Raw genomic sequence first — 27,687 nt, forward strand, 5'->3', positions numbered from 1 at the left:
TATGTGTGTTCTTTTTGGTGTTTATGTACTTATTCTTTGTTTAATTAGGTGATTTTGCTTATTTCAGATATTTTTTTTGGTAAGTTGATAAAGATTTAAAGCAATTTGCAAAAACAAAAACTTCTGTTATAAAACGTTGATATGAACACAAAACAGCTTTTGGTCTTATTAGGGTACTACTAAAATAATTACCATACTGTAGTCACTGTAGTGTATGGGATTACGTTTCTAGTGCATATATTAATGTAACGTTGTTTCGATGTCGTGTACATTGATTTTAAGATTGTAGGTTCCTACCTACATTAAATGGCTATTGGTGTTTAACTTTGATTTTGGTATCTCTCTTTTAATGCAAGAAAAAAAGTGGACCAAGGAACACACTTTATTTGTCGTCGATTGAAGATAATATTAAAATGCATTGAGTTGCATTTATGCATCGCACAGCAATAAATGCAGTCGCGTGGCGAGGTGGGGCGCGGGGCGGGGCGGTGGCGGCCGGCGGCAGTCGCATCGTGACCGCGCGACGTGCCGCCTGTGCAAACCTCCGACACAGGAACACGGCAGCGCGCCAGCCCGCCACCGACAGCCCGCCATGGTGTCCGTAGGCGCGTGGAGGCGCCGGTCTCCCGATGAATGTGACGATCGCACCGAACCCGGGGCCTCCAGCTCGGGAGTGCCGCGTGCGCCGCCCAACTGCGCTCGCTGTCGAAACCACCGGCTCAAGGTCGAGCTGAAGGGCCACAAACGTTACTGCAAGTATCGGTACTGCACCTGCGAGAAGTGCCGTCTCACCGCTGACAGGCAGCGCGTCATGGCAATGCAGACAGCGCTACGGCGTGCCCAGGCGCAGGATGAGGCGCGCGCGCGGGCCGCCGAGCTTGGCCACCCGCCGCCTGGCATCGAGTTGGAACGGGGCGAACCGCCCGTAGTGAAGGCACCCCGGAGTCCTGTCGTCCCAGCGCCGCCACCGCCACGCTCTCTGGGCTCCTCCAGCTGCGACTCTGTACCCGGTTCACCCGGAGTGTCCCCCTTTGCGCCGCCGCCGCCCTCGGTGCCGCCGCCGCCGACGATGCCGCCCCTGCTGCCTCCGCAACAGCCCGGTTAGTACTCTCTACCAACTTCTGACCACATTGTGATAACATTTGTGTATAAATCAGTGCATGAGCGTATCTAGGATAACCGGGATTTAGTGAATGAAAACGTGACCTATTCGGATATGATAACGCAAGTTTGTCATGATCGTAATAATAAATTTGCATTATAAAGTAAATATGCAAAAACCTGTGTCGTCTGGCTGTAAATTGTGCGCGGTCGACTGTAAGGAATGTGTATAGGACAACGTGCAAATATTGAGTAGTCGTGAGTTACTATGTAGAATTATCATCGCTACTGTTTGTCTAACTGCAGTTTACTTACCTGTTACTGGGCTTGTTTTGTAGAGTAAGAAAATATAGACTAGGGACATATTTACTAGGCTTATTTTGTTGAATACTAAAAGTATGCGCGAGACATTACCGTTCAAACAAACGCAACGGCGACAACGGTACAGCGTATATTTTCTTCATTAACATTCCATAAATCAAATAACAGTATATAAATAGAACATAGTATACAGTATGTTACATATCATTAAATATAGAGATATAAGATAATAAATCTTAAGTTATAATTTGTCTAGACACAAAATCTTCCAAATACGATCTGAATATCATAGATGCTCAATAGACTAAATATGTTATTAGAAAACAAGCATAGATGAAGAATCACACATTGTATATATTTTAGCAAAAAAATATCATTTCGAAATATTTAAACTGAAAAGTGAAACACCCTGTAACCTAACAGAACTATTTACTTTTAATTACATTTAAATGAATTACTTAATAAAATATTTTGCTACTGCACTTTTGAATAAACAAAACAATAACCGATAATAAAGTAATTAAAAATATAGATATTACTTATTAATAACATAATTTAACAATTATTAAAAGTAAACAGACATTTTAATAAAAAAACAACATGATGTTTTCGTTCTTTTTTTAAATTCAAATAAAAATTGCCGTCGCTAGACAACTAGTAACTATCGACCAACGTAATAAAAGGAAATAAAAAAACAAGTTATTAAGGATTTTTTTTTTGTTTAAAATTATGCGTTAATTGGAAATCTTGTCCTCGAAGTAATAAACATATGTATACGTTATATGATTTTAATTAATATAAACAGTGCAGATTTATATTCTTTATTCCGATGTAGATAAGTTCTACAATTATTTGAGTTCTACTTACAATCTTTATAATATTAAAGCATTCTTTAGATTATTAAAAAAATATAAATAATCAAAATCCACAGAACTCTACAAGAATCGACATACTTTGGGCTTTGTGTAACACAAATTGGAATGCATGTGTTCGAATTAAATTTAAAAAGTTAAAAGTTATATATAAAATTCTCGTGTCACAATTTTCGTTCCCATACTCCTTCGAAACGGCTTGACAGATTATTATGAAATTTTGTGAGCATATTGAGTAGGTCTGAGAATCGGCCAACATCTATTTTTAATGCCGCGCGGACAGAGTCGCGGGCGACAGCAAGTTTGTAGATAAAAATCTATTTCCTAAAATGTAAAACAGTTCATTAATTCTTGTTGGATATAAATACACATTTAATAGTGTTATGACATACTAGTTGTCGCTTGTGACTCTGTTAGAGCGGAATTAAAAAAAAAACTTAATAAGTAGCCTATGTTTTCTTCCAGACTATGTTCTGCATGTGTGCCAAATTTTATTATCCTTTGAGCCGTTACGTAGATACCTTCAAACAAACATCCATCCATCTAAACTTTTGCATTTATAATATTATTACCTACGATTTATTTGTGATTTGCAGATGCATTAACGTAAGCATAATAGGATAAAAATGGAACCAACTAATAACAAATTAAAGATGCTTCTCTGTTGTAAGCTCGTGTTCACACAGATATTGTTGTGTTACAAAATGACAAATGAGATTTACGTGATCAGATTTGTAATAAGAAAGCGTTAACGTAGGTTTTCACAGCTACTCCTGCAACGATAACACAAATATATTTTTATCTCTTTCATAGTGTTTGAAAAAATAGAGAAAACAATAATCTTTGTCGCACGTGTTTTTATTATCCAAAATCTGTTTTTTATATTCCAATTTTAAAAAATTAAAAAAAATTACGTTATTTTCGCAATTTATAGAATTTGATGTTCTTCTGATTACATAATTTAGGACTCCAATTAGAATGAGTTTTTTTGCATTTTTTATTTTATTTAATTTAAATTACAGTTCAGATAAGCCTAACATTGTTTGACATTATAGGATGTCAATGACTGACAATGTCTTGCATTCAAAAATTTGTTTACGTCATGACATGCCAATTGCTATTTTTAAAATCTTACTTCTTACTAATGTTATAAATACTAAACTTTAAATGGATGGATGATGTATGATTGTTACTAGGTATCTCCGGAACGGCTCAACGGATTTAGATTAAATTTGGCACAGATGTATAACATAGTCTGGAAGAACACATAAGCTAAACTCACGGACAAAATCGTTCGCTTCAGCTAGTATAAATATAAAACTGAACGATTATTCGTATCGTTTCGAAATGATTTATTAGGTTTAGTTTAAGCGTCTTCTATCCAAGGTCTGGTGTACTTTTTATATTATAAGGTGGCAAACGAGCGCACGGCCACCTGAAATCCCTGACATACGCAATTGCATATGCGTTACCTACCTTTAATCGCCGAAGGAGAGGATGCACAGAAAGAAAATATTTTTCCTTCCTATGCATCCTCTCATCCGGAAAGTCCACGTGCGAAGATGTTAAAGCGGGCTCTACTACTGTTACTTATAAATATCAGCAAAAGAGGTTACAAAAAATCTCGACTCATTCGCTTTAACCTAATATCCCCAATGACACAAGCGTCACCAGGCAACACGATATCTCAAGTCTGTTACATCAGTAGAGATAATATGCCACTATTCAAAGTTGCAACTGATAACATACTGTATGTTTACAGAGGTGAATGTGATAACACTTATATGTTTATATTGAAACAAATTGCATATTATTATCGTGGTCGATACGCCCCGTGCACTCTGATGCTCGCTCTAAATTACAATCTATTTCAAAGGACTTAATCCGAGGTTACCAAGTAACGTATAGTAAATTAGTTGACAAATTTAATAAAATACTAGCTTTATTTATTATTTCATATAATACTAGGTGTCGTCCGCGGTTCCGTCCGCGCGGAAATAAAATAAGCAGCCTTGTATTCTTTCAGAATATGTTCTACAATTGTGTCAAATTTCATCAAGATACGTTAAGCCATTAGGGAGATACCTTCCAACAAACAGCCATCCATCTAAACTTACGTTTTATAATATTATTAAGATAGTGTTGTAATCAGAAATAAAGATGCATATTAAATTTCAGATTTATTTATCAACGGGAAGTATGTCTAACTTCAATAAATAGATTTGACCCAAATAAACAAAGCAAGCTAAATAAAAGCATTGAAGAATGTTGGCATTTACTTAAATTTAAGTTCAACTAGTAAACAATATATCTAAAATGAAAAGTAAAATTCAATAGTAACGCTTTTTAAACAAAATTTGGGTTTTGAAAAGTACCTAATATAAGTAGAAGTTACCAGACCAGACTCTACATTAAATTTAATGTTGTAAACCCGGCTGCTAAATGGTTTGTTGGAACAAACCAAATTCAGGTTTTCAAATTGGTTTCGCTTTGGTTCGGGTACGGTTCGGCCGTAGTTAATAGGCCGAAATTTTGACTTTTGTTTAATGATTTTGATAGCTGGCTTAAAGAGATTTGATACGAGATAAGGCGTTGCATATGACAGGGCAGAGAGGTCATTTTATTCATATCAGTATTATTATCATTGGGTCAATAAAGTCGATGTTAAATTTTGTCATATTCATAGTTACTTCAAAATGGAAATCTACTCAAATTATTTGTATACTAGCTGTAGCCCGTGACTCCTGACATGCGGTATTAACAAAAAAAATGAGTAGTCCGTGTTCTACCAGACATTGCTCTACATCTGTGCCTTCAAGCAAACATCCATCCATCTAAACATTCTCATTTATAATATTAGTAAGATGTGATTAACAAAAGTATTAAGTTTACTAAAATAATTAAATGACAATACTATAAATTCTATTTTATTAGGTTAGGTTACTATACATAAGAGTAATTTGTCATTACTAATTCTAAACAATGAAGTTAATCTTCTAGTAAGAGGATTGCACTGTAAATATCTTAGTTCTTACTAATATTATAAATGCGAATGTTTAGATAAAAATATGTATGGATGTTCGTTGAAGGTATCTTCAAAACGGTTAAAGGGATCTCGCTGAAATTTAGCATAAGTGTAGAACATAACCTAGAAGAACACATAGACTACTAATAAAGTTTTTTTTTAATCCGCGCAATTGCAGGCACACGTAATAATGGAATGATTCTAAAATAGTGTCATTATTAGTTAAAGTAATTAAAAAGAAAATAGAATATGGAAAAAAGAAAGATTCTATTTGATTTAATAATCATTTCTTTATAAGAAATATTATATAATCTGTGAAAGACATTGTATACAAAGTACTTGGTAAAGATTTGAGTGAGTGCATTGTAGTATTGATATCGACGACCAATAAAATTGATAAAATCGTTATTAATTATTTTTCGAATGTGATGACTGTTTGTCCTTGCTTTACTGCGCCGATAACAATGTAGATATCAAGAATGAATTCGTTGTCCGCACAATGGATACCTTGTAGACTAGGTTATGTTAATTATGGATGACTTTTTAAAACTCATTTTGTTGAAAGTCGAAGACATTCAAATCAGACACAGAGCGGACATCAAACTACTACAAACGCATAATATTAGAAGTAGTAGTTAAGTGTTATCTAGTAACAAGTCTATAGATTAGTTGTCCTGTCTGGCACATTAAAATGCTTTTGAAGATCTATGGTTAATTTTTTAGCTCTATTTTTTAAGAAAAAAATATTTGAAATATGTTTACGAAATTAATTTATTCGAATTACAAAATTAAAATTCTACCAATACCAAAAAGGTGTAATAATTTATTTAATTTGTAACCAGCCAGTGTTATATAGGAAGCTAGTGGTTATCAAAATGGTCGTTTACCTTCGTAACGGTGTAAGTTACGAAGGGAAAAAGTGGCGACGCCCAATGGGGGCAATATCGTCCATCCTTACTGTTTGTAATAGCTCCATTATTTCCCCGTCTCGCTTGCTCCTCAAGACTTTATCCGTAGGGGTGAGGCATTCCGATAGGCCGGCGCAAAGCGGGGATGAAATAAAAGCCTATAGTAGGCGGCATGTAAATAAAGCTTAACCGATATTACTTATATACTTCTTAGTTTATAACACAAAAGTTCTACCCCTTTTAATAATCAAACGGTTTTATAATATCTCGATACATAAACCTCGATAAAGGATGACAATAAATAACTTTATGACAGGAAAAATACAGATTAAAAAAGCATGCTTTGACCATGAATATAATACTAAGTTTCTAGTGTTGCAATCTAATTGGAATGTGTAAAAAAAATAATTTGTTTTATGTTAAATATACATCGAATAATTCATAATCTATTAATATTTTAACAACTTAATCTATATATGATTTACTGTTGTCTATGTTTTTTTTGTGCGCAGTGTTGCCATTGTGCTGAATATTAATTTTATCTGTCGTTTAAACTATAATTTATATAATACAATTCTTTTTAATTATATAAATTTTGAATATAATTGTGTTTAATTATACGTATAAAAACTTATAACAGCAATCATTTAATAGAATGAATAATTTTATTAGTATTATTATAGAAAAAATATTATAACTTAGAAGTCTTTTAGTCAAAATGTTTTATACTATAACGCATTTACCATCAAACGTCACTCAGTACTTATTTACATCATCAGTTCACTATATGTCCCCACCGAGGGGCTCGGAGCCTACCCTAAGTTAAGGGTAATTAGGCCATAGTCAACCACACTGGCCAAGTGCGGGTTGGTTGACTTCACACATATCTTTGAATTTCTTCTCAGATATGTGCAGATTGCATCACGATGTTTTCCTTCGCCGTAAGAACGTCGGATAAATGTATATATGTAAATCGGAAATCGAAAAACACATTGGTACATGGCGGGATTCGAACCCAGTACCTGCAGATTGCAAGTCAAGTGCTTGGCCACTGAGCCACCGACGCTCATACTTATTGCAGTATCATTATTAGGAAACAGAAATTAATAAATCAATTAACCGGTTGTGTATTATCGGAAATCATGTATGAAAATATATTCTTATCTCTTTTTCATAGAAATTTTGTCCAGTAATAAATAAAGCCTAGCCTATGTTACTAAGCGATAAAGTAGCTTTTTTAATGGCAAACGAATTATCAAAATCCGTTCAGTAGTTTTTGAGTTTATTCGTTATATGCGAACAAAACTTTTTTCTTTATAACATTAGTTATGTCTTAACGGGAGATATCCAAAGTAATGCTTTACCATACTTCATGGGTGGTCTTTACTATACCTTGATAACACGAATACAACGTATATAATACTTTTTATACATAAACAATGAACAATAAATGTATCTCATTTTTTGGAATTGCTTCTTCTGATACTAAATTTGAATACAATATAAGATAATCGTAAAACAGAGTCTGTTTGACTCATTACATTATAGCGTACTGCCAAAACATATAAAACATGTTAAGTAGTGTGTTGCCGACCTTATCTTAGTGCTTTTTCCCTTCCAATTCTTTTCGGACGGAGGAGATGCCGCGTACGAAGTGGAAATATTCCCTTTCTGTGCATCCCCTGCGTCGATTGAAAGTTGGCAGCGCACCTGCAGTTACGGTTGTCTATGGGCAGAGGTCGCATCGTCATTTCGGCAAATTGAGGTGGCCGGTTATAAATTTGTTACTTTATATTATGAAAAAGTAGAGAAATATATTTTTGTTAAAATATTACACCCTGTGTTTGTCAGTTAGTAAGGCAACCGTCAATCCAGCAAGGATACAAGTTTTACGACGCATCTGTATTTCGGGCACTAGCTCACCGGGAGAACGGGTGACGAGTCGTGTGGTCGCACTGTTAGCGTTTAGCAAAAAATATTAAAACTATAATTTTACTTAATAATTACAGAGATGTAGTATTATTTTAGTAGTTTTAAATATTAGTAATCACAAGTACGTGTATGACATAATGTATTTACCGTCGGAGACGTTTATTTACTATATACTTATTTGGTTAAAAAGCCACACTGACAACTTATAATTATTTACGCCAAAAAGTTTTAATAGCAACATTAAAACGTGTTTGCTCACAGTACGATATTCGATTTATATTAGTAAGCAGATTTAATTCTTTAACTGTAAATTAAAATGGTCTTTTATAATTTTCATGCCTGGAATGATTTTGTACTGATACGGTTAAGCCACGTAAATTCAATAAGTTCCATTATCTCACTGAACTGGAGATACGATAGAAAGTTGAAAATCATTCTTTTGCTGCTAAATATATTGTTAACTGGACTGCAAAAATGTATTCAAAAATGTATGTGATTTCAGTTACTCATTCATGAAATAATTTTAAAAGTCGCTGTAAGTGTGACCATACCTTTACGTGCTTGAATTCACGGCTCCATCAAGTAGCGACGTGAGCACAGCAACCCTTTCGTCTGCATAAACTAAAACTAACCTAATATCTGCTACAATTAAGAGCGAACTTTGCATAAACTGCTTCAATGTCCTTGAGTCTTTGTTCCCAAATATTACAAAGGAAGTAGGAAAATAAAATCTCGAAGCGAGCTGACAGCTTACACATTTTCATTTATTAAAGTTTGTGTTTCTTTTGTTCATTTTAATTTGGAATATTTAATTAATATGCTGTTTATAGTATGTAATGAAATTAATTTTATTATAGTAATTTAGTAACAAAAATTTAAAACACGAGAATTTATCTTCTGTAAAGAAGGTTTTTATTATAAAGAATATTCTTTAGCTATACCTAACTTCTATAAAGACAAGGCAATATGTTACGTATATATATTTAAAACAATAATTTTTTTTTTAATTTCAGACTTTACTAAATATACACAACGCATGGTCCATATTGTGTCTCCAAATTGAAGCTACCAAAATCTTTTTCCGTACAGACTTAATAAATAGATACAATTTATAAGTAAATCGATAAAAACGTTAAATCTAAGGCCCTTAGTACACAAGGCAATAAAAATATTCGTAACCCAGCGATTTTTGTCGTTAAGCGACTTACGCAATACAATGTCATAGGGGTTTACGGCGCGCGTTGTCGAAATTTCTATCTGTCATCGCCAAAGACAGTCGCTACAATTATCAAGATGGCGAAGCAAATCGCTATGTAGTCGCTATGCCAGTACTGACCTAATAGACGACACGCGTCGACGATTTCACGTTATCTGGAGCGCGCGCAACGCGAATCTCGCGATGCCTTGTGTATGAAGGGCCTAATAATTTAAAGACATGTAAATTGCTTACTCAACACGTTTCTAGCAACAACGGATTCGATACTGAATTGGAGGACGTTGCTGTTTTGCTAATAGATCTGTAAATTATTGTTATAAAACGCTTCAACTGTTAAGCTGGTTATGTTATTTTAAACTCAATACCTACTCGATTTGGGTTGAATTTTGAATGAATAAATTATATCTTACGTGTTTTATTGATATTCATATTCTAATAGAATAAGTTAGTGTTTTCTAGGTATTTTTTCTTTTTATTTTAAAAGCAAACGAGCAAGCGGCCACTTGATTTCGCTGAAATAGCGTAGCGGCCGCTGTCCATAGTAATCAGCAATTGAAAACGCGTTGCCTATCTTTAATCGACGGAGGTGTGGACGCATGGAAACAGAATATATGCTATTCCTATGCGTCCCCTTCTACGTCAAAGTCACTTCCCTTTCGAATTCTCTATAAGAAAAACGTGGAAAGGGAAAGGGGACTAAAATTTCCGTATCTTACGTGGTACAAATTTTTCTCTTCACTTATTATATTGATGGATAGTGAATGCTTTTATTTTCTGTCCCTACATTTTTAAAGATCGTTTTCTAATGAAAGTTTTAATGCATACATATTTTATTACTTTTAAAAGTTTTGCTATGATAAGTTATACTTGAAACGAATACTTAAAACATATTTTTAGATTCGTGATAAAGAAACTAGTGCAATTAAAGTCTAGTATTATAAATAACAGATTATATCAGAAAAGTTTTGTAGTCCTATGTAGATAAAAATGTAGATAACTAGCTATCGCCCGCGACTCCGTCCGCGTGTTTGTCTAAAAAAATAAGATTTAGGGGTGGACTACCCTTAACATTTAGGGGGATGAAAAATAGATGTAGGCCGATTCTCAGACCTACTTAATATGCTTACAAAAATCGGTCAAGCCGTTTCGAAGGAGTATGGGAACGAAAATTGTAACACGAGAATTTTATATATAAGATTTTTTAGATTAGATGAAAGGGTTTTAACAATTGAAATGAATGTTAAACCTTTGAATTGTATTATTATTGATTAGACTTACCGTGGGTTTCTGACACCAAAATCTTCGTTTTAAATATATTTTTTAAAGATAATGACAGGGATGATACGTTTTATAAAGAGATTTTGTTCTTAGAAAACAACTTTTAATAAACTGACTAATATTTCTTTGCTTTCATATTTCGGAAGGAAAATCCAAAAATCTGCGTAATAACTTTCACTAACTCATTGATTAAATTAAAATTAAAATGTCTTTAAAACGGATCGTAAAATTTATTTACAAAAAATAAACAGAACATAAAAACATTGGAAACTTGTAATTTTATTAAGTTAATATTACGTAAATGTCTGTTGGATATTTTTTATGTTTCGGGTTTGTTATTATTTCGGTGTTTGGGTTAGTAGGGCATAAAGTTCACTGGACTAATCGATTCGACGGGACAGTTTTGATTATTACAATGAAGTATTCAGAAATGATTGAATTAATCGAACAGAATTCAAAAATGGATTGAAATCAGTGCTTGTCGAGAGGGCTTTTATTCGTATGAATATTTTTTTCAGTGATTTTTTTTTGTAAATCGCTTTTTGAGCTGTAATTTAAACATTACCGATAAATATTGGTCGTCAAGCGTCGGTGGCTCAGGGGTCAAGCACTTGACTTGCAATCTACAGGTCCTGGGTTCGAATCCCGCCATGTACCAATGTGTTTTTCGATTTCCGATTTACATATGTACATTTATCCGACGTTCTTACGGTGAAGGAAACAGTGTATGTATGTTCTGCATCTATGCCAAATTTCAGCCAGATCTGTTCAGCCGTACTGGAGATACTTTCAAACAAACATCTTTACATCCATCTAAACATTCGAATTTATAATATTAGTAAAATTTTAAGAAAGCAGAGAAATTTGTTACTTTTAGAAAGCTTTTTTTTATTATTTCATGTTATAGGTGGGTAGGTTTTATTTAAAGTACGTATTTTAAGTGCCGAGCTAAGCTAGGATTTAAAATTTAATTTAATCATTTTATTCTCTTTAAATATATTTTTTTTATTTTATATTAATACTGTACATATAATAGAGTACATATATAGTAACTATGGTCATAAAAGAGAGAGAGAGAAAGAAAGAGAGAGAGAGAGAGAGAGAGAAGTTATATAACTTAGCTACGTATCGCAAAACAAAGAGTTACCATTCCGAATGCAGAAGTAACAAATCAAACCGAAATATATTGGTTATAAAAATGCAACAAGTATGCGAAATGTACACTCCGTATGTGTGTATACCCACTTGCTTTTATTGGCCATAAACGGCCTTTACGATCGTCCGGGTAATACCATCCGGCTAAAAGGGTTTGGGATCTACACCACCTATATAGCGCACGCTAATTAAAAAAAAAACATCTATACAAACTTCACCTCTTTGACAATTAAAAGCTAGATAAGTCATATGAACTAAAATTAAGTTTAATGGACCAAGGTAATAAGTAACCAGCTGTTACTGATATGCTTTTTATTAGCTGAACAGTTTATGAAATACCTTAAGACAGAATACAAATGGAACGACTAACCGTGGGTTTTTGAAAATCGCCGTGTAAAACATATTGTTATCTTTATTTTATCAAAGATAATGACAAGGACGACGATATGATTTTTACAGCAATTTTGGTCTTAGAAACCAATGTTAGTCGTCGTCGAAGTTTTTATTAAAATTCTTCTTGACATTGAAGATATCGAAATTATTGTATATTTCAATCTAACACGATGCGTGATACAGGCGACTTGTTAGAATGAATTTCTTACCGTGGGTTTCCGAGTCCGAAATCTTTGTATAAAACATATCGCCATCCCTGTCATTATCTTTAACAGCACGGAGACAACAATTTTTTGTAAACGGAGATTTTGGACCCAGAAAACCCACGGTTAATAATGTCAAAAACTATATGATTACCATTTCAAGAGCGCATCATCATGATGCATAACATATCCCGAAGAAAAAGTGGTTAAATTAATTTGGAACAGCAACGTCTGTATGCTTAGTCCGTTTCTTTATAGTCATAGAAAAATACAGAACGGTGTCATGTAGAATTTCTTTAATACATTGTCGCGTGTAACGATTTAGTGCTTCAAAGCATTCTCAGTTATGTCCTAGGCAATTATTTAATAGACTTAGTGGATTGAACGATACCTTCATTCATAATTATAGTGACGAAGCCCTATTAATATTCGTAGTTCTTATTCTAATTAACTAAATAATGATAGATATTAATCAGTGTTACCAATTAAAGCATTTATTTCGGTCGATAGCAACAATGTTGTTTAAATTTTCTACAAAATTACAATTAGATACGTTTTACACGCTATTTTGTCAGTATTTATAGTATTTTTTTTTATATCATAAAGTGGCAAACGAGAGAGTGGTCACCTGAAATCGCTGAAATAGCGAAGTGACCGTTGCCCATAGACATACGCAATTGCATATGCGCTGCCTACCTTTAATCAACGGAGGAGAGGATGCACAGAAAGAAAATATTTTCCCTTTCCATGCATTCTCTCATCCGGAAAGTCCACTTCCACTTCCCATCCTTTCCTTATAAGAAAAAAGGGTGGGAAGGGAAAGAGAACTAAATGAGGCCTCTGGGACGCACACTCATCAGACGAAACGAGGAATTGCTTCCACTTCACGCCTGTCTTCTGTGTGGTCGTGGTATTTCACCGGGCGAGTCGGGACAATTCGTGCGAACATGTTAAAGCGGGCTCTACCACTGTTAAAACAATGATAGCAACAATGTTAAGATTTTCTACGAAAATACAATTAGATGGATATAGGTAATGCCGTTTTACACGCTAGATTGTTAGTGTTAATTCCAACAATTACCTTTAAGAAGTTAATAGAACAACATGAATTGAAGTTAATTAATGTTATTAAATACTAAATCGCAAATCCGTCTGCACGGAAAAAAAAAACTTAATTAGTAGCCTTTGTGTTCATCCAGACTATGTTCTACATCTATGCCAAATTTCATCGAGATCCATGCAGCTGTTCTTGAGACACCTTCAAACAAACATCCATCCATTCAAACATTCGCATTATATTATCATAGTAAGATTTAAATTCATCATCAGTTTACTATACTCGGAGCCTTCCGTAAGTTAGGGATAACTAGGCCATAGTAAACCAAGCTGGCTCAGTGCGTGTTGACTTCATACATATCTTTGAATTTCTTGTATGTGCAGGTTGCATCACCATGTTTTCCTTCACCGTAAAAACTTCGGATTCGTATTTTTAAAATAAATATTTTTTAAATCTTACTTATATTATAAATACGAAAGTTTAGATAGATGGATGTTTGTTCAAAGGTATATCGGGAACGACTCAATGAATCTAGATGAAATTTGGCACACATGTAGTAGTCTGGAAGAACACATAGGCTACTAATAAAATTATTCTGTGCAGCCGGAGTTGCGAACGGTATCTAGGTTCATAAATTATTTAAAACCAAAAATGCTATGTTGCAGTTATGGTAACCTAGTACTAGGACAAGTCTAACGTGTTGAATTGACAAATTATACCAGGCCCTTGTGATGTGAAAATATTAATACGTAAAAGATAATCATTTATGCTAATTCTTTGACAAATAGATCAGTGCTAATCATGTACATTGTTTAATATAACCAGCTGTTTTCTGTCCTTGCCGGATAGAACCTTGTCGTACTAGTGAGAACCAGATCTCTGAAGCCTTCGCGATAACAGAAAGAGCTATTGGATAACTCTTGTGATAATAACTGTTTCCTTGTATAAATAGTATAAAAGATATGAGACACGTGTAAATATTATATTTTCAAATCTGAACAATGTTTGTTTGTGATTTTTTAAAGTCTATTCCGTTACTAAGTTGATTTCAACTGATATAAAAACGGCTTAACACTCAAGTATATTCGTCCGGTGGCGGCATCGACTAGTTTCGAGCCCATCGGGGGCCCTTCATCAGGGTGAGTGGGAGTGGTATTATTTCGCGGACGGATTAAGTTGATTTGGACAAAAAGTTTTATTGCTTAAAATCAAATTAGCCACATTCTCCGCCATTTTTTGTTGTTTTTAAGTTATATTTAATAAATTACATAATTTATATAATTATTTGACTTAATGCATTTTTAGTGACTGACATAGTTCCATTATTCCAGTATCAGTCACGGGTGACCGACAAGGCTTCAATGTGTTAAAGTCAAAAAGTTTAAATTTAAATATCGAACGTTTGTCAAAATATTTAATGACATCGACATTTGTTAAGTGTTGCCATGTTATAATATTTTAAAGTCCTTGTATGGTGTAGTAACTCTATTTCTATACGGATTGCTAATTGCACTAGTTGTAAAGTATAAGTTATAAATCGATAAAATGGCATTATCTAAGCCCCTTTTTATTACAGCCGTAAACGTATTACTTGGTAATTTAAATTTTCTATACGGCCAGTAATATTGTATTTTTCATATTACCAACTTTGTACGTTACCTGAACGGTTTAAAATGATTTTGATGTAAAATTAGTGGAGTAAAAAGTTATATCGTTATTAAAAATAATAATCAAAAGTCATGTATTTTAAATATTTTTTTTTGAATTAAAATAATATGGATAGATATTAGGGTACTTTATGTAATTTTGGTCCCATCATAACAAAATTTATAGGTTGCGGCGATAATATTTGTTTTATCTTCACCACAACAATAGCCGTTCCATGAGAGTAATTATATTGCTTTTCATGAGCATTTATGACTAAAGTCAAACGTAAATGACTGTTATCTACAACAAAAAGTTCTCATTTTAACACCAATAGAGTTCCCTTTTGTGTGAGTTGTTTCCAACCATTAAATTCATCGCTGCCACTCTCTAAAGCTGTAAACGTCACCCAAACGCAAACTCGCCAGTCCGCAACACAGTACCCGCGTTTAAGTTAGCCGTGCGAATAAAACGCCTTTGGATCCGCGAGATAACCGGACGCCCGCCCGCGCTCACTCCGCCAGACGATCGTAAATGGACCTCGTACGTACAAATCTAAAAAAAATGGAAAACAAATACCCTTATACTTATAATTATGTACAGAAGAAATAAAACGCGCGTTTATTACGGCCGGGTTTATTCATTTTATGACCTCCCTGTATCGCATTGGATAGATGTCAGAGAGCCTAGACGTCGTAAATAAGTATGAAATATGATAATTGCGAAATTCTTCAATATATTACGATTTAAACATTGATGATTCGCTTGACGTTTTGTGGGCCCATAACTCGGCAGTTCGCGGAATCCGTGCGCGCTTTCTGTCCCGCTCCGACATCGCGCTCGCGTTTTCAAGAGCCCTTCGAAAGCCAATATTTAGTTTCAAGTGGTCCAGGTACAATGTGTTTTGTTTGTTCAATTAGGCTTAAGTATTGTGGAACGTGTGTAGATGTCAACGACCTTAGCTTAAGATTTGTTTAGTCTACAAAGCTTTCATCTCTTTTTTGTGTTTACTTCTACATAATATTACATTTAAAATCTAAAATACGATGAGTTTCGGTACGATGTTAACAGGTGGCTGGATTTACGGTCATGACTAATCTTATTACGCTTTTAATCATGTTAGCATATAAATGGTTTCTATAAAATCTGGGTCCAGATGGCTGAATGTGGTCTGATTTGCACTTTATTGATTGGAATGTGTTGCATTAATCATTTGAAAACGATAGTAACTATTATTATGATTAAAAGGCAAAGGTATTAGATAAATTCAAGCCAGAGTGGCTGAATGTCTTGGTGGCTTTTGCCCTCAACATTTTAGGCGCGAAATGAAGCGTAGCTTTTTTTAATCTGTATGCAAAATTTTAATTAATCAACCAGAAGTTGTTTTCTCATTTGCAACATTAAGTCGAAGTTACGATAAGATGTAATTAAACTTTTATAGTCATGTTCGCAATTAGCAGGGGACACGGTGTATGATGTATGACCGCGTTTTACTGTCGGAGCAAATTACCTGTGACCCAATAATTGCACAGATTGATTAAAGAAACGAAACTTGGTTTTTTATCGTTTTTTTTAAATTTCGAATTTAGTACATTTTACTTTTAAATTTAAAATGTGTTTGAGTGAGTTGTTTGTTAGTCTATTTATTTTGTGTGCGTTACCGTCACACTGCAAACAGCAGCCATTTTAATAATAATATTTTTGGTTTTTAACTCCAAGCCCAAAAAGCACTCTAAACTTTTGGAGTAAGTGTTGCTTGTTTGTCTTAAATGAATTTTAAACGTTATTATTAAGTTACAGTAGTAGTTAAGGTACGTTATATGAACATAATAATTTACCCTAATTTTAGTCTTCATTCAACTGTAATTAACCCTCGACGTCTATTTAAAACATGTAATAGTCTTTTAAAAGTGACCACAATGGCATGTCGTGACTACCGTGTGCCAGCAAAAGAAAAGAAGACACAATGGTGGTACAGTTATCTCGCTTTAGTAAGGTTAAAAAGTTTTTACATTTCACCAATGCCTTAAGCACTCCTTCGAATTTTCAGATACAAAAGGTTTTTAAATATTTTTTTCGATGACAAAGGCTTAACGTTTATAGAGCCTCAGAGTTGTCACAGAATTTTACATTGTAGGCTCTTGATTTATGTACTAATGCGTCGGTAGGGTCTTTGGATTTTTTATAGTCACATTTCTTAATGATTTTTATCAATATACAAACAAAGACAATCAAGACTCCAAATATTATAAATTTAATTTGCATAGAATTTTCCGCTTGGTGGATATGAATTTTAACTGAAATTCGTAAATGTCATTCCAATCCAGTGCCTAAATATTTTAGTTAAAATTGTGAGTTGAAAATTGGAAATTTCAAAATATTTCCTTTAAAATATTTTTTCTCTCTTATCTTACTAATATAAATGCGAATGTTTACATGGATGGATGGATGTTAGTTTCTAGGTATCTCCGGACTGCTGGCTGGCTGAACGGATCTCACTAAAATTTCGCATACATGTAGAACATAGTCTGGAAGAACACATAGGCTAACCATTAACTTTTTATTTAATTTCGCGCGGACGGAGTCCCGGGCGACAGCTAGTTCCTTATAAAATAAATTATTCGGATTATAGGGAACCAGTTTACGTTATCTTACAATTTGCACAAAATAAGTTAAAAAAATAAATAACATAACTGCCATGTATGGAATTAAACATTGCTCTTTTTACAACATTTGGTCGGTGTGAAACTTCTCAATATCTAGATTTATATTTGTGCTATTAAAAAAATAAAAGAAAAACAAGTTTGTAACTCAGCAAAGACGTCTAGTATTAAACTAGTATTGGAGATCAATCTTCATTGGTGGGGCAAGGTTGTTTACAATGCAAGAGTAGACGTCAAATTTTGATGGAATTGGACGAACTCAATTATTCTCCAAATAGGTTACTACTGGCGTGCACAGTGGGTCAGTGCCGTGGTAATTGTGGTGGGACAGCCCGCACAAATCCCAATGCGTTGACAACAATCTGAAATACAACTTAAACATATAGACGCAAAGTTCAATATCCTTTGTACGACTGTTTCTTAGAGATGTGATTATTCGCGATATCGTAACATTGATATAACATGACACGACTGAAACAAGAGATGGAGTTTCACATTTATTTCGTAGAATTTTGAAATAGGAATGTGGCTACAATTACTCCTTAGAGTTATCTGGAAGGCATTTATCGCCACACTCTTCTAGATGGAATCTTCCTATAATACTTACGCAAAAAGTGTCTCAGTGTAGATTTCTCAAACGTAATTATAGAACCCCCTTAGTGACCATTTAATGATTTTAAGTACGGAAGTCCATCCTTTAAATTTAACTTTGGTATTTGCATATACAGGATTAACTATGGAGGTTTGATATATCCCCATGTTTACACTTTTTTTTATATTGTTATAGTCTAACAGCAATTTTTCAGTTCTTCGTTTCGTTTGATGAGTGTGTGTCTCAGAGGTCTAATTTTGTCCTCTTTCCCTTCCTACCCTTTTTCTTATAAGAAAAGGATGGGAAGTGGAAGTGGTTTTTCCGGATGAGAGAATGCATGGAGGGGGAGAATGAAGAAAAAAATAAAAAATATTTTCTTTCTGTGTATCCTCTCCTCCGTCGATCAAAGGTAGGCAACGATTACATATGTCTATGGGCAACGGTCACTTTGCTAATTCTGCGATTTCAGGCGGCTGCTCGCTCGTTTGCCACTTTATGATATAAAAATAGGTTTCTTGTAAAAGAAGTTAACTAATGTTGAGAGTGAAAGTCGTTCTCGTTTTAGATCATTGTTCTTTCCGTATTCGCACAGATTCAATCAATAATCAGTTTGCTTGAACGTTATTTATGTATGGTGAAATACGAGTGTAAATCCGAACGTCTGTTACCTGCATTAGAATGCTAATTTAAATCATAAATTCACAAGCAACTTCTCAATCTAAATAAATTACATTATAAAAGTTGATGACAAAATAATTCATGATAAATTAAATTAATAAAATTCGTGCACGTTTCCTTTAAGTTATTACCTTTCAACAATGTCACAAATTCTAATTCCCTACGCGTACATCGTTTTAAAAACTTATAACAGTAGCGGTTGAGGTAATAAAAATGCACTAAAACATAATAAAGACATTTGTGACCCAAAAAATTTAAAGCCATGCCTCTAAATTTAAATCGAATGAGTAATAAGTTTTTTTTTAATTTAATAAGGGCAATGTAATTAATTTGACCTACCGCAGTTTATGGTTTTTTAATCGTTTTCTATTTAAATGGCTTTTATTATAAGCATGATTATGACTGTAAAAATTGTACTTTATTTTTAATTATTAACAGTGTTATTTTGTAGTCGGCAGTATCAATTTAGTTTAGTAAGCAAATATAAATTGGTTCTTAAAAAAAGAAAGAAAACAAAATTCTTAGGCATAACCACACCAAGGAAACAAGAACGCGATATAGCGCTGTCCATAAAAAAAACTTAGTAGCAAATATTATTGTCATGAAAAACACTTAAATATACAGATCAATAACGACTTTACACAGAGGTAAGCAGTGATGACAGATTTTCATTTAACACGATCCTTGCACTTTTGCATTTCATGAAGCTGAAATCCAGTGTGGCTTCTAGAGATAAGCTGTAGGCAGCTTCAGCTAAGCCTCTTCCTATTACTCAAGAACGATATTTTTTATTCCCCCTTTTTAATTGATATTTTGAAATGCAATTTATTATGTTTTTGGTTAATAAACAATTTTTTATTTTATTCGTCACGTATAAAGTATGGAAGATTTTTGACCTCGTTTGCTCTTGTAGTCTTATCTATATACGGCAGTGTTAACAAACCAAGCCCATCTTTAACCGAAAAAAGTACTAACTTTAATACAAGCCCAATGTCATCCAAAGTTCATTTCAGTGTCGATTGTATGGAATATTTTATTATAATACAAATATTTAACGTATAAAACATACAATCTTTGTGCTAATGTCACACCCGTGAAAAATATAGTCACTTTGTTGTCATATTTTGTGTCATGGTAAAATACATGACTTTCATTTAAAAACTTATGGAACACATAAATCGAAGAGCATAAATGTGTATAAGTGTTGTTTCAATAGCCTAGTAAAACTTACTTATGTAAATGCGAACATTCGGATGCATGGATGTATGTTAAAAGGCATCTCCAGATAGGCCTTATAGATCTCGCTAAAATTTGACATGGATAACATAGTCTGGAAGAACACAGACTACTAAGTTTTTTTTTTAATTCGGTGCGGGACGGAGCCGTAGGGGACAGCTAGTAAATATAAACAGAGTATCGATTCAAATAAGTCAAGTCAAGTCAAGTCTTAGACTGTAAGTTGTCTTAATTAAGTTTTAATTATTATTGATTAATACATCAAGATGTGAATAATTACATCCTGTAGATATATCGACATCGATTTTTTAGTCGTAAAATATCGATTAATTGTTGTAAAAGTGCGACACTATGACGGATTGGTAGCATCACTGTTACACTTCGTCCGGATTAATGCGTTTTATCGCCGGCTCGCGACTTTTATGTCGCATTTGCATACTTTTATAGTTTTCTGGCGGTGAAATTAAAGTATTATAAAACCCGATGCGACTCTTTGCGATACAGAGAGCTCGTAAAATATTGTCGGCGGTCGTAAAAAGGCTTCAATAAAAACTGTTGAAGCAAAAACACGAATCGCGCGGCCGTTTAGCGTTACGATAAACTATGAGTATGGAGTCTGTCTGTGGGGATGATTTTAATGAGTCTGACTAAGTGATTATAGGAACGCACTCACGCGTTTGATAAATACTAGACCTTTTAAAAAAATAAACATTTTTATAGTCGCGATAAAAGCTTTATCAAAGTTTAAATACATAATGTAAATGTTGCAAACTATTGCAATAAAAATTAAAAGTCAAGTTTTTGTTGATTAGTAAGTTTCTTTTATTGCAATTTGGTTTTTTTAAAGCAAGTATTAAGTGTAGGAATATCTATAACCATTCACCATCACGAGGTGATAAGGTGTGTTCACAAGAACTTATTAAGGGTCCTAATAACGTTCTCACTTTTTGTTCTTTTTGAACTAAATGTTATATAACTTATTAAACACCATCTTACTAATAATAATAATCATAAATGCGAATGTCTGGATGGATGGTTTGTTTGAAGGTATCTACAGAACGGCTGCCTGCCACTGAAATTAGGCATAGATGTAGAACATAATCTGGACGAACTGATAGATAAATAATTAGTGTTTTTTTTTCATTGCGCGCGGCCGGAGTCGCGGGCGACAGCTAGTAATATTATTAATGTGAATATTTGAATGGATGTTTATTAGAAGGTATCTCCAGAACGGCGACATGGCACTGAAATTTGGCATAGATGTAGAACAATTTGGAAGAACACATAGGCTACTAATTAGATGTTTTTTTTAATTCGCGGACGGAGTCGCGAGTGACAGTTAGTATAGCATATATTGTATTGCATGGATTAATACTGTATTCTATTTGTCGATGTTTGCCTAATTAAAGTAATAATAGCTTAAAATGAATCGATAGTAGTATGAAAACGGAGCGGTCAGTCATCAATTTAGTAGCATGTTGGCCGACTGATCTCATTTATGCGGCGAATATGAAAACTTAATGAGGAAATTGACTAGGATTTTGAACGATTCATGGCGTGGTTATTTGGAAAAATGTAAAACGAGTTTGGTATAGCTTTGTAAGTTAATAAAGATATCAGGTTTATTTATGAAACCTTAATTTTACGCTATTGTTTTTAATTTAAATTATAACTGAACCCATTTTTTTTATTTATAAACTTATAACTTAAGCTTCTATGCAAAGATTTTTTGACTTTAAGTTGAAATTTTTTTTTCATAGACATTGATGATCGTATATTTATAAAGGCATATCACTTAATATAAAATATGTGTTTTTATTTAATTCCAAATCAGATCAAAATATTTTCGAAAAAAAACCTCAACAAAATATCCATTCAATTTTCTTTCAAAGTTGTCAATAACTGAAAAGACGGAGACGTAATTGCCAATATGTATGTAATTTGACGTTTTTATGTTTAATTAGCTGTGGCCCGCGACTCCATCCGCGCAGAATAAAAAACTTAATAAATAGCCTATGTGTTCTTCCAGACTATGTTCTATTCTGTGCCAAATTACATCATGATCCGTAGAGCCGTTCTGGATATACCTTCAAACATCAATCCATCCATCGCATTTATAATATTATTTTAGACACTATTAATTACAATCCTTCAACGCGAATGACGTGCTTTCGTTCGCCAGAATGAATGTGAGGACACAAACGTGGACCTTTTAGTAAGGCTAGTGTTGAGTCAATACACTGGCACATTTCCGGATTTTATTTCTAACAGTAAGAATAGTTTAAGTGTTGGTTTGAAATGTAAAGTACGCGATAGTATGATTGATTTATTAGGCAAATATTTGCCTTTGATAATTACTTTTGTTACACATGTTGCGTTGATTAACACAAACTGCTTTCACAAATTACAAATACAGGTTTTGTTTGATTAACTTTTTTAATTCCGTCACGCAAATTCACGTGTAAACATTATGTCATTGGTGATTCTTGAAGAATTCTACAATTTACAAAGTTGCAAATTTTTTAGTATTTCATGTTAACATTTTTATAAGTAAATTTATAATCATACGACTGTCGCCCGCGACTCCGTCCGCGCGGAATTAAAGAAAAACTATTGGTCTCAGCATGTGTTATATAGCCTAAAACCTTCTTCTATAAATGGATTATCCAACAAAAAAAATATTTTTTCAAATAGAACCAGTTCCTGAGATTAGCGCGTTTAAACAAACAAACTCTTCCGCTTTATAATATTAGTATAGATGACTGTTGCCAGCGACTCCGTCCACGCGGAATTAAAAAATAATTAATAAGTAGCCTATGTGTTCTTCTATGTTTTACATCTGTGCAAAATTTTAACAAGATCCGTTGAGCCGATCCGGAGATACATTCTAACAAACATCCGTCCATCCATCCATTTAAATTTTCGCATTTATAATATTAGTTAAATAGAGTCCAATCTGGATATGCGAGAATCCAAGGGATCGAGATATTCTCGCGTAAAATTAAACCTTGGTAAAGACATATAAAGTTCAATTTTATATGCTATAAAAAATTTGCCGTGCTCTTATCCTCGGATGCATCCTCCATCCTACCGAAAGCAAATTGTATTGTTCGAAAATCATTATGGCACATACATTTATAAATTAAACTAAAACAACTAGATTAAAATGAAACAATTTTATCTTAAACAATAACATTTTTACATTGGAGTGTTTAACACGTGTGATTGTTTTCTTTTCCGTATTGTAAGTGGCCACTTCACATAAAGTGCCTACTTTGTTAGTGACTAAAGTCGACCTACTTCTCTATCTTACACAAACATGCCGATTAGAAATACTTAAAACAGGATTACGGTACACAAAGCAGGTCTTTAATATATACCATGACTACACGAGGTCGTACTGCGTCCGCGCAGTATTAAAAAACTTAATTAGTAGCCTATGTGCTCTTCCAGACTATGTTCTACATCTTCGAAAAATTTAAGCGAGATCCATACAGCCGTTCATGAGATACGTTCTAACAAACAACCATCCATCCATCCAAACATTCGTGTTTATAATATAAGTAAGATATGTAAGCCAACTAAACTCGCTCGCGTCTACGTCACGTCAGCGCAGAAATAAAAAAAGGAGCCTCAAATACGCGTGTGCAACCTTACCGTCAAAGTACAGTCAAAATTGTTCCACCCGTTCTGGAGATTACCACAAAAAACGGGCCCTTGCGGACAGACATACAGACTGACATAAATATTAAAAATTGCTTTTTGACAGCATAAAATTATATGACAGAATATGAGATGATGGCATGATGAGATTTATATTTACACATTAGAATGATTTCAAAATCTTACTAATAGTGCAAGATCTGATGTAAATATATAACATAATGAGTGAAGTACAAATGTGGATTTATATCGGATTTTAGACTAAAAGAGGATCCCAATTACAAACTCCAGTGTTTCGTAGATTTCCTGCAACTGAGACTGCCGTAATATTTTTCGCAAACACGTCCTCAAACTCGATTAAAGATACGACTCGCATTCAAATCGTAATCATCAGTATCGATTCTGGAAAATCGATGTCTCGATTAAACACAATAGAAATTCATGATGTACCTCTATGCATACGTATTTGAAGCTAGCGGATGCACCTGGGCGTTAATATATCGAAATCGTTGACTTCTTATGGTGGTCTTATTAAGTATTGTTTTTGCATCAATTATTAAAGTACGTGTAAGTACAAGGATCCATCCGTCTCTGACGCGTCCGGTGTCGAATTCGCACAATAGTTTCATAGAAACACTTATCTGGTTCTCACAATGTTATCGTTACGTGTTTGGAAATATTATAATCTATAGATATATAAAAGAAAGTCGTGTTAGTTACACTATTTATAACTCAAGAAAGGCTTTACCGATACGCCTGAAAATTGGTGAGAAGGTAGCTTAGATCCAGAAGACGGACATAGGATTAGTGCTATTTTTTTTTAGAATTTATGCCTTGAAGAGCTGCTTTTTATTTACTCGTAACTTATACTTAAAATCGTTTGGTTTTAGGATGATAATTCGTATACGTATTATTTATAGGTTATATTGTTTAATTCTAGTTTCATACTGCATACAATAGCCTTCTAGTCGTAGCAAAGTTGATAAGATTAGTAAAGATACAATTTATCCTATGTTTTTCGAAAAAAAAATTGTCACAGACAAAGTCATGAGAGCAAGTATAGTACTCTGCGTCGTAACACAATTGCTACGATTCCATGATCGAAAAGCTTCGCGGAATCACTCATCATGTAAATGCGCGCACACCGACGCATACACATGCCCCTTTATCACGCTGAGCTGGAATATGAATAAATACTGGCATTGGAATCAATATTCAGACGACGCATCGCGGTGACACGTTTTAAAATCGACACCTCAGACTGCTTGTTGTCGTATGGGACAGAATTTTGAATTTAAATAATTCAATTGACATTATCTTACTAGTATTGTACATAGTGAGCGTCGGTGGCTCAGGGGTCAAGCACTCGACTTGCAATCTGCAGGTTCTGGGTTCGAATCCCGCCATGTAGCAATGTGTTTTTCGATTTCCGATTTACATATGTACATTTATCCGACGTTCTTACGGTGAAGGAAAACATCGTGATGCAACCTGCACATATCTGATAAGAAATTCAAAGATATGTGTGAAGTCAACCCACCCGCACTTGGCCAGCGTGGTTGACTATGGCCAAATCACCCTTAACTTAGGGTAGACCTCCGACACCTTCGGTGGGGACGTATAGTGAGCTGATGATGATTACATGATACATGCGAAAGTTTGGAAGGATGGATGGATGTATTTTTGGAAGTATCTCCTAAACCGCTGCGTTGATCTTGCTTAAATCATCAGTGTACTTGATGTCTTTAGTAGGTTAAAGTTCGTAAAGAAAATTACATACGTATATTCATTTTCATTGTCTTCATTTAATTTATAAAATCACAGTCAAATATTAAATCAAAATCTAAAAATAACGCTTCATAACATTGTTTACTTTATATAAGTACAAAGGGCAAAAGTAAAAATATGTTATACAATCGAATAAGACTTATTGTATCGATATATAATCGATTAGATAATCGATTACATCACTGATTGTGTGTCGAGTAAACAATAGTATTACAATGCGTTGACATCACTATACTAGTGTTTATAAATAATTTTGATAATTTCATTACACTCATTATGTTTACGATATAGAATATTTGTGAGTACAGCCTTTATCTAGTATTATGAGTGAAAGTGATCTCATGAATATTACGTAACTCACATGACTAAGTTTCAATATTGCAATGACTAACTTATAGATTAAATGAAGTCTTAAACCCTTAAGTCACCGTAAAACGTTGAAACTAATATTGTATTCTTGTATCGCAATTTCAAACAACGTTGAAACGTCGAAATGAGTTGTTTAATAGGTCAGTACGGGAATTGTCGCGGACGAAAGCGCAAACGTGCTCGTGGCCTTGCCATGATGCATAGGAGGAACAGAGGAGTTTAGTCGGTGTGCTTCCCATCCGGAAGAGAATCCAACATAACTACCGCGTCCCCCGGGGCGCGGAGTATGCATAAAGCATTCCCCCCTGAAAAAAAAGGTCAGTACGGGAATTGCGACTACATGTCAACTGTATATTTTCGCTCCGCCATCTTGAATTATGCCATCCGCGATTTTTTCGCGGCGATCTTAACAAAACATTTGCGAGCTATCGCACTGGAAAATGCTTTTATTAATTCTCAAAGAATTACGATAAAAATAAATAATTTATTACAAACAACGTTCACCTCCTAAACTTAAGATCTGGAGATTGTCAAAGACGATTATGTTTGCTAATTTATTAACCTTAAGCTTTGTATTTAATTAAGATATAAAAAGATAGAAAAAGCTTAAAGAAAGCTTAAAGTATAATTTACGCAGATACAAAAGTTTTTCATTGATCTAGTCGTTTAAAGGCAGTATATTGGTTTAAGTTAACTTAATCATAACTTAACGGCGTTCACGTCGTATATTCAACTATTAACTTTCATATCCATTTATATTGCTTATATAATCGTAATTTTCCATAAAACGGTCGAGAAAATTTAATTTATCGCTTAAATTCTTTTATGTTAAGATTTTTTTTTATGGATTAAAAATCTATCTTGTGTTAAACAATTGCTAGAAACAAAATCACTGCAGTATCTATATGGACGAAGTTTTGCTCTTTTCTTAACCTAAAAATATCCTTCTTACTAATATTATAAACTAGCTGTCGCCCGCGACTCCGTCCGCGTTGATATATAAAAAAAAATCTTAATTAGTGAGCCCACCCATCCATCCACATCACATCCATCTAAACATTCGCATTAATAATATTAGTAAGTTAAATAAAAAACAACTCTTCAAGACATAAATTCCAAAAAAATGAATAAATAGTATCCTATGTCCGTCTCCTGGATCTAAGCTACCTCCTCACCAATTTTCAACCATATCGGTAAAGCTGTTCTTGAGTTATAAATAGTCTAACTAACACGGCTTTCTTTTAGAGAGATGCGAATGTTTAGACGGATGGATGTTTGTTTGAAGGTATCTTCAGGAAGGTTGCATGGATCTCGATGAAATTTGGTATACATATAGAACATAGTCCGGAAGAATTATTATTTTTTTTTTAATTCCGCGTGGACGGAATCGCGGGCGATAGGTAGTATGAAAGAAATCCATTAAATTATTCTAATTTAATATTTCCTAGCACCAAATCTTAAAGGAAGTTAATATTAAGTTTCTCTACATGGGCTCGATTACAGGAAAAGTTAATTGTTGTCGATTTCCGACGTCCGTTAAGGCGTGGCGCTGCCTGCGCTTTGCTGCTCCAAGGGCTTTCAACCGAATGGATC

The 27,687-nt window shown here is 33.9% G+C and overlaps 1 protein-coding gene across 5 annotated transcripts in view; it reads left to right on the top strand.

Annotated features, from left to right (window-relative positions):
- Nucleotides 1-517: 517 nt before the first annotated feature.
- The window catches only part of dsx (transcription factor doublesex), a 107,825-nt gene continuing 80,655 nt past the window's right edge, over nt 518-27,687 (top strand). For all 5 annotated transcript variants that reach the window (XR_001228000.1, XM_013315630.1, XM_013315631.1 and 2 more), the window contains exon 1: nt 518-1,100. Coding sequence is in view for 4 of the 5 variants with exons in the window: in XM_013315630.1 (XP_013171084.1) it covers nt 593-1,100 (508 nt within the window). In the remaining variant the exon portion in view is untranslated. The remainder of the gene's footprint in view (nt 1,101-27,687) is intronic.

Source organism: Papilio xuthus, unplaced genomic scaffold, assembly GCF_000836235.2.
Source record: "Papilio xuthus unplaced genomic scaffold, Pxut_1.1 DF826961.1, whole genome shotgun sequence".
NCBI lineage: Eukaryota > Metazoa > Arthropoda > Insecta > Lepidoptera > Papilionidae > Papilio > Papilio xuthus.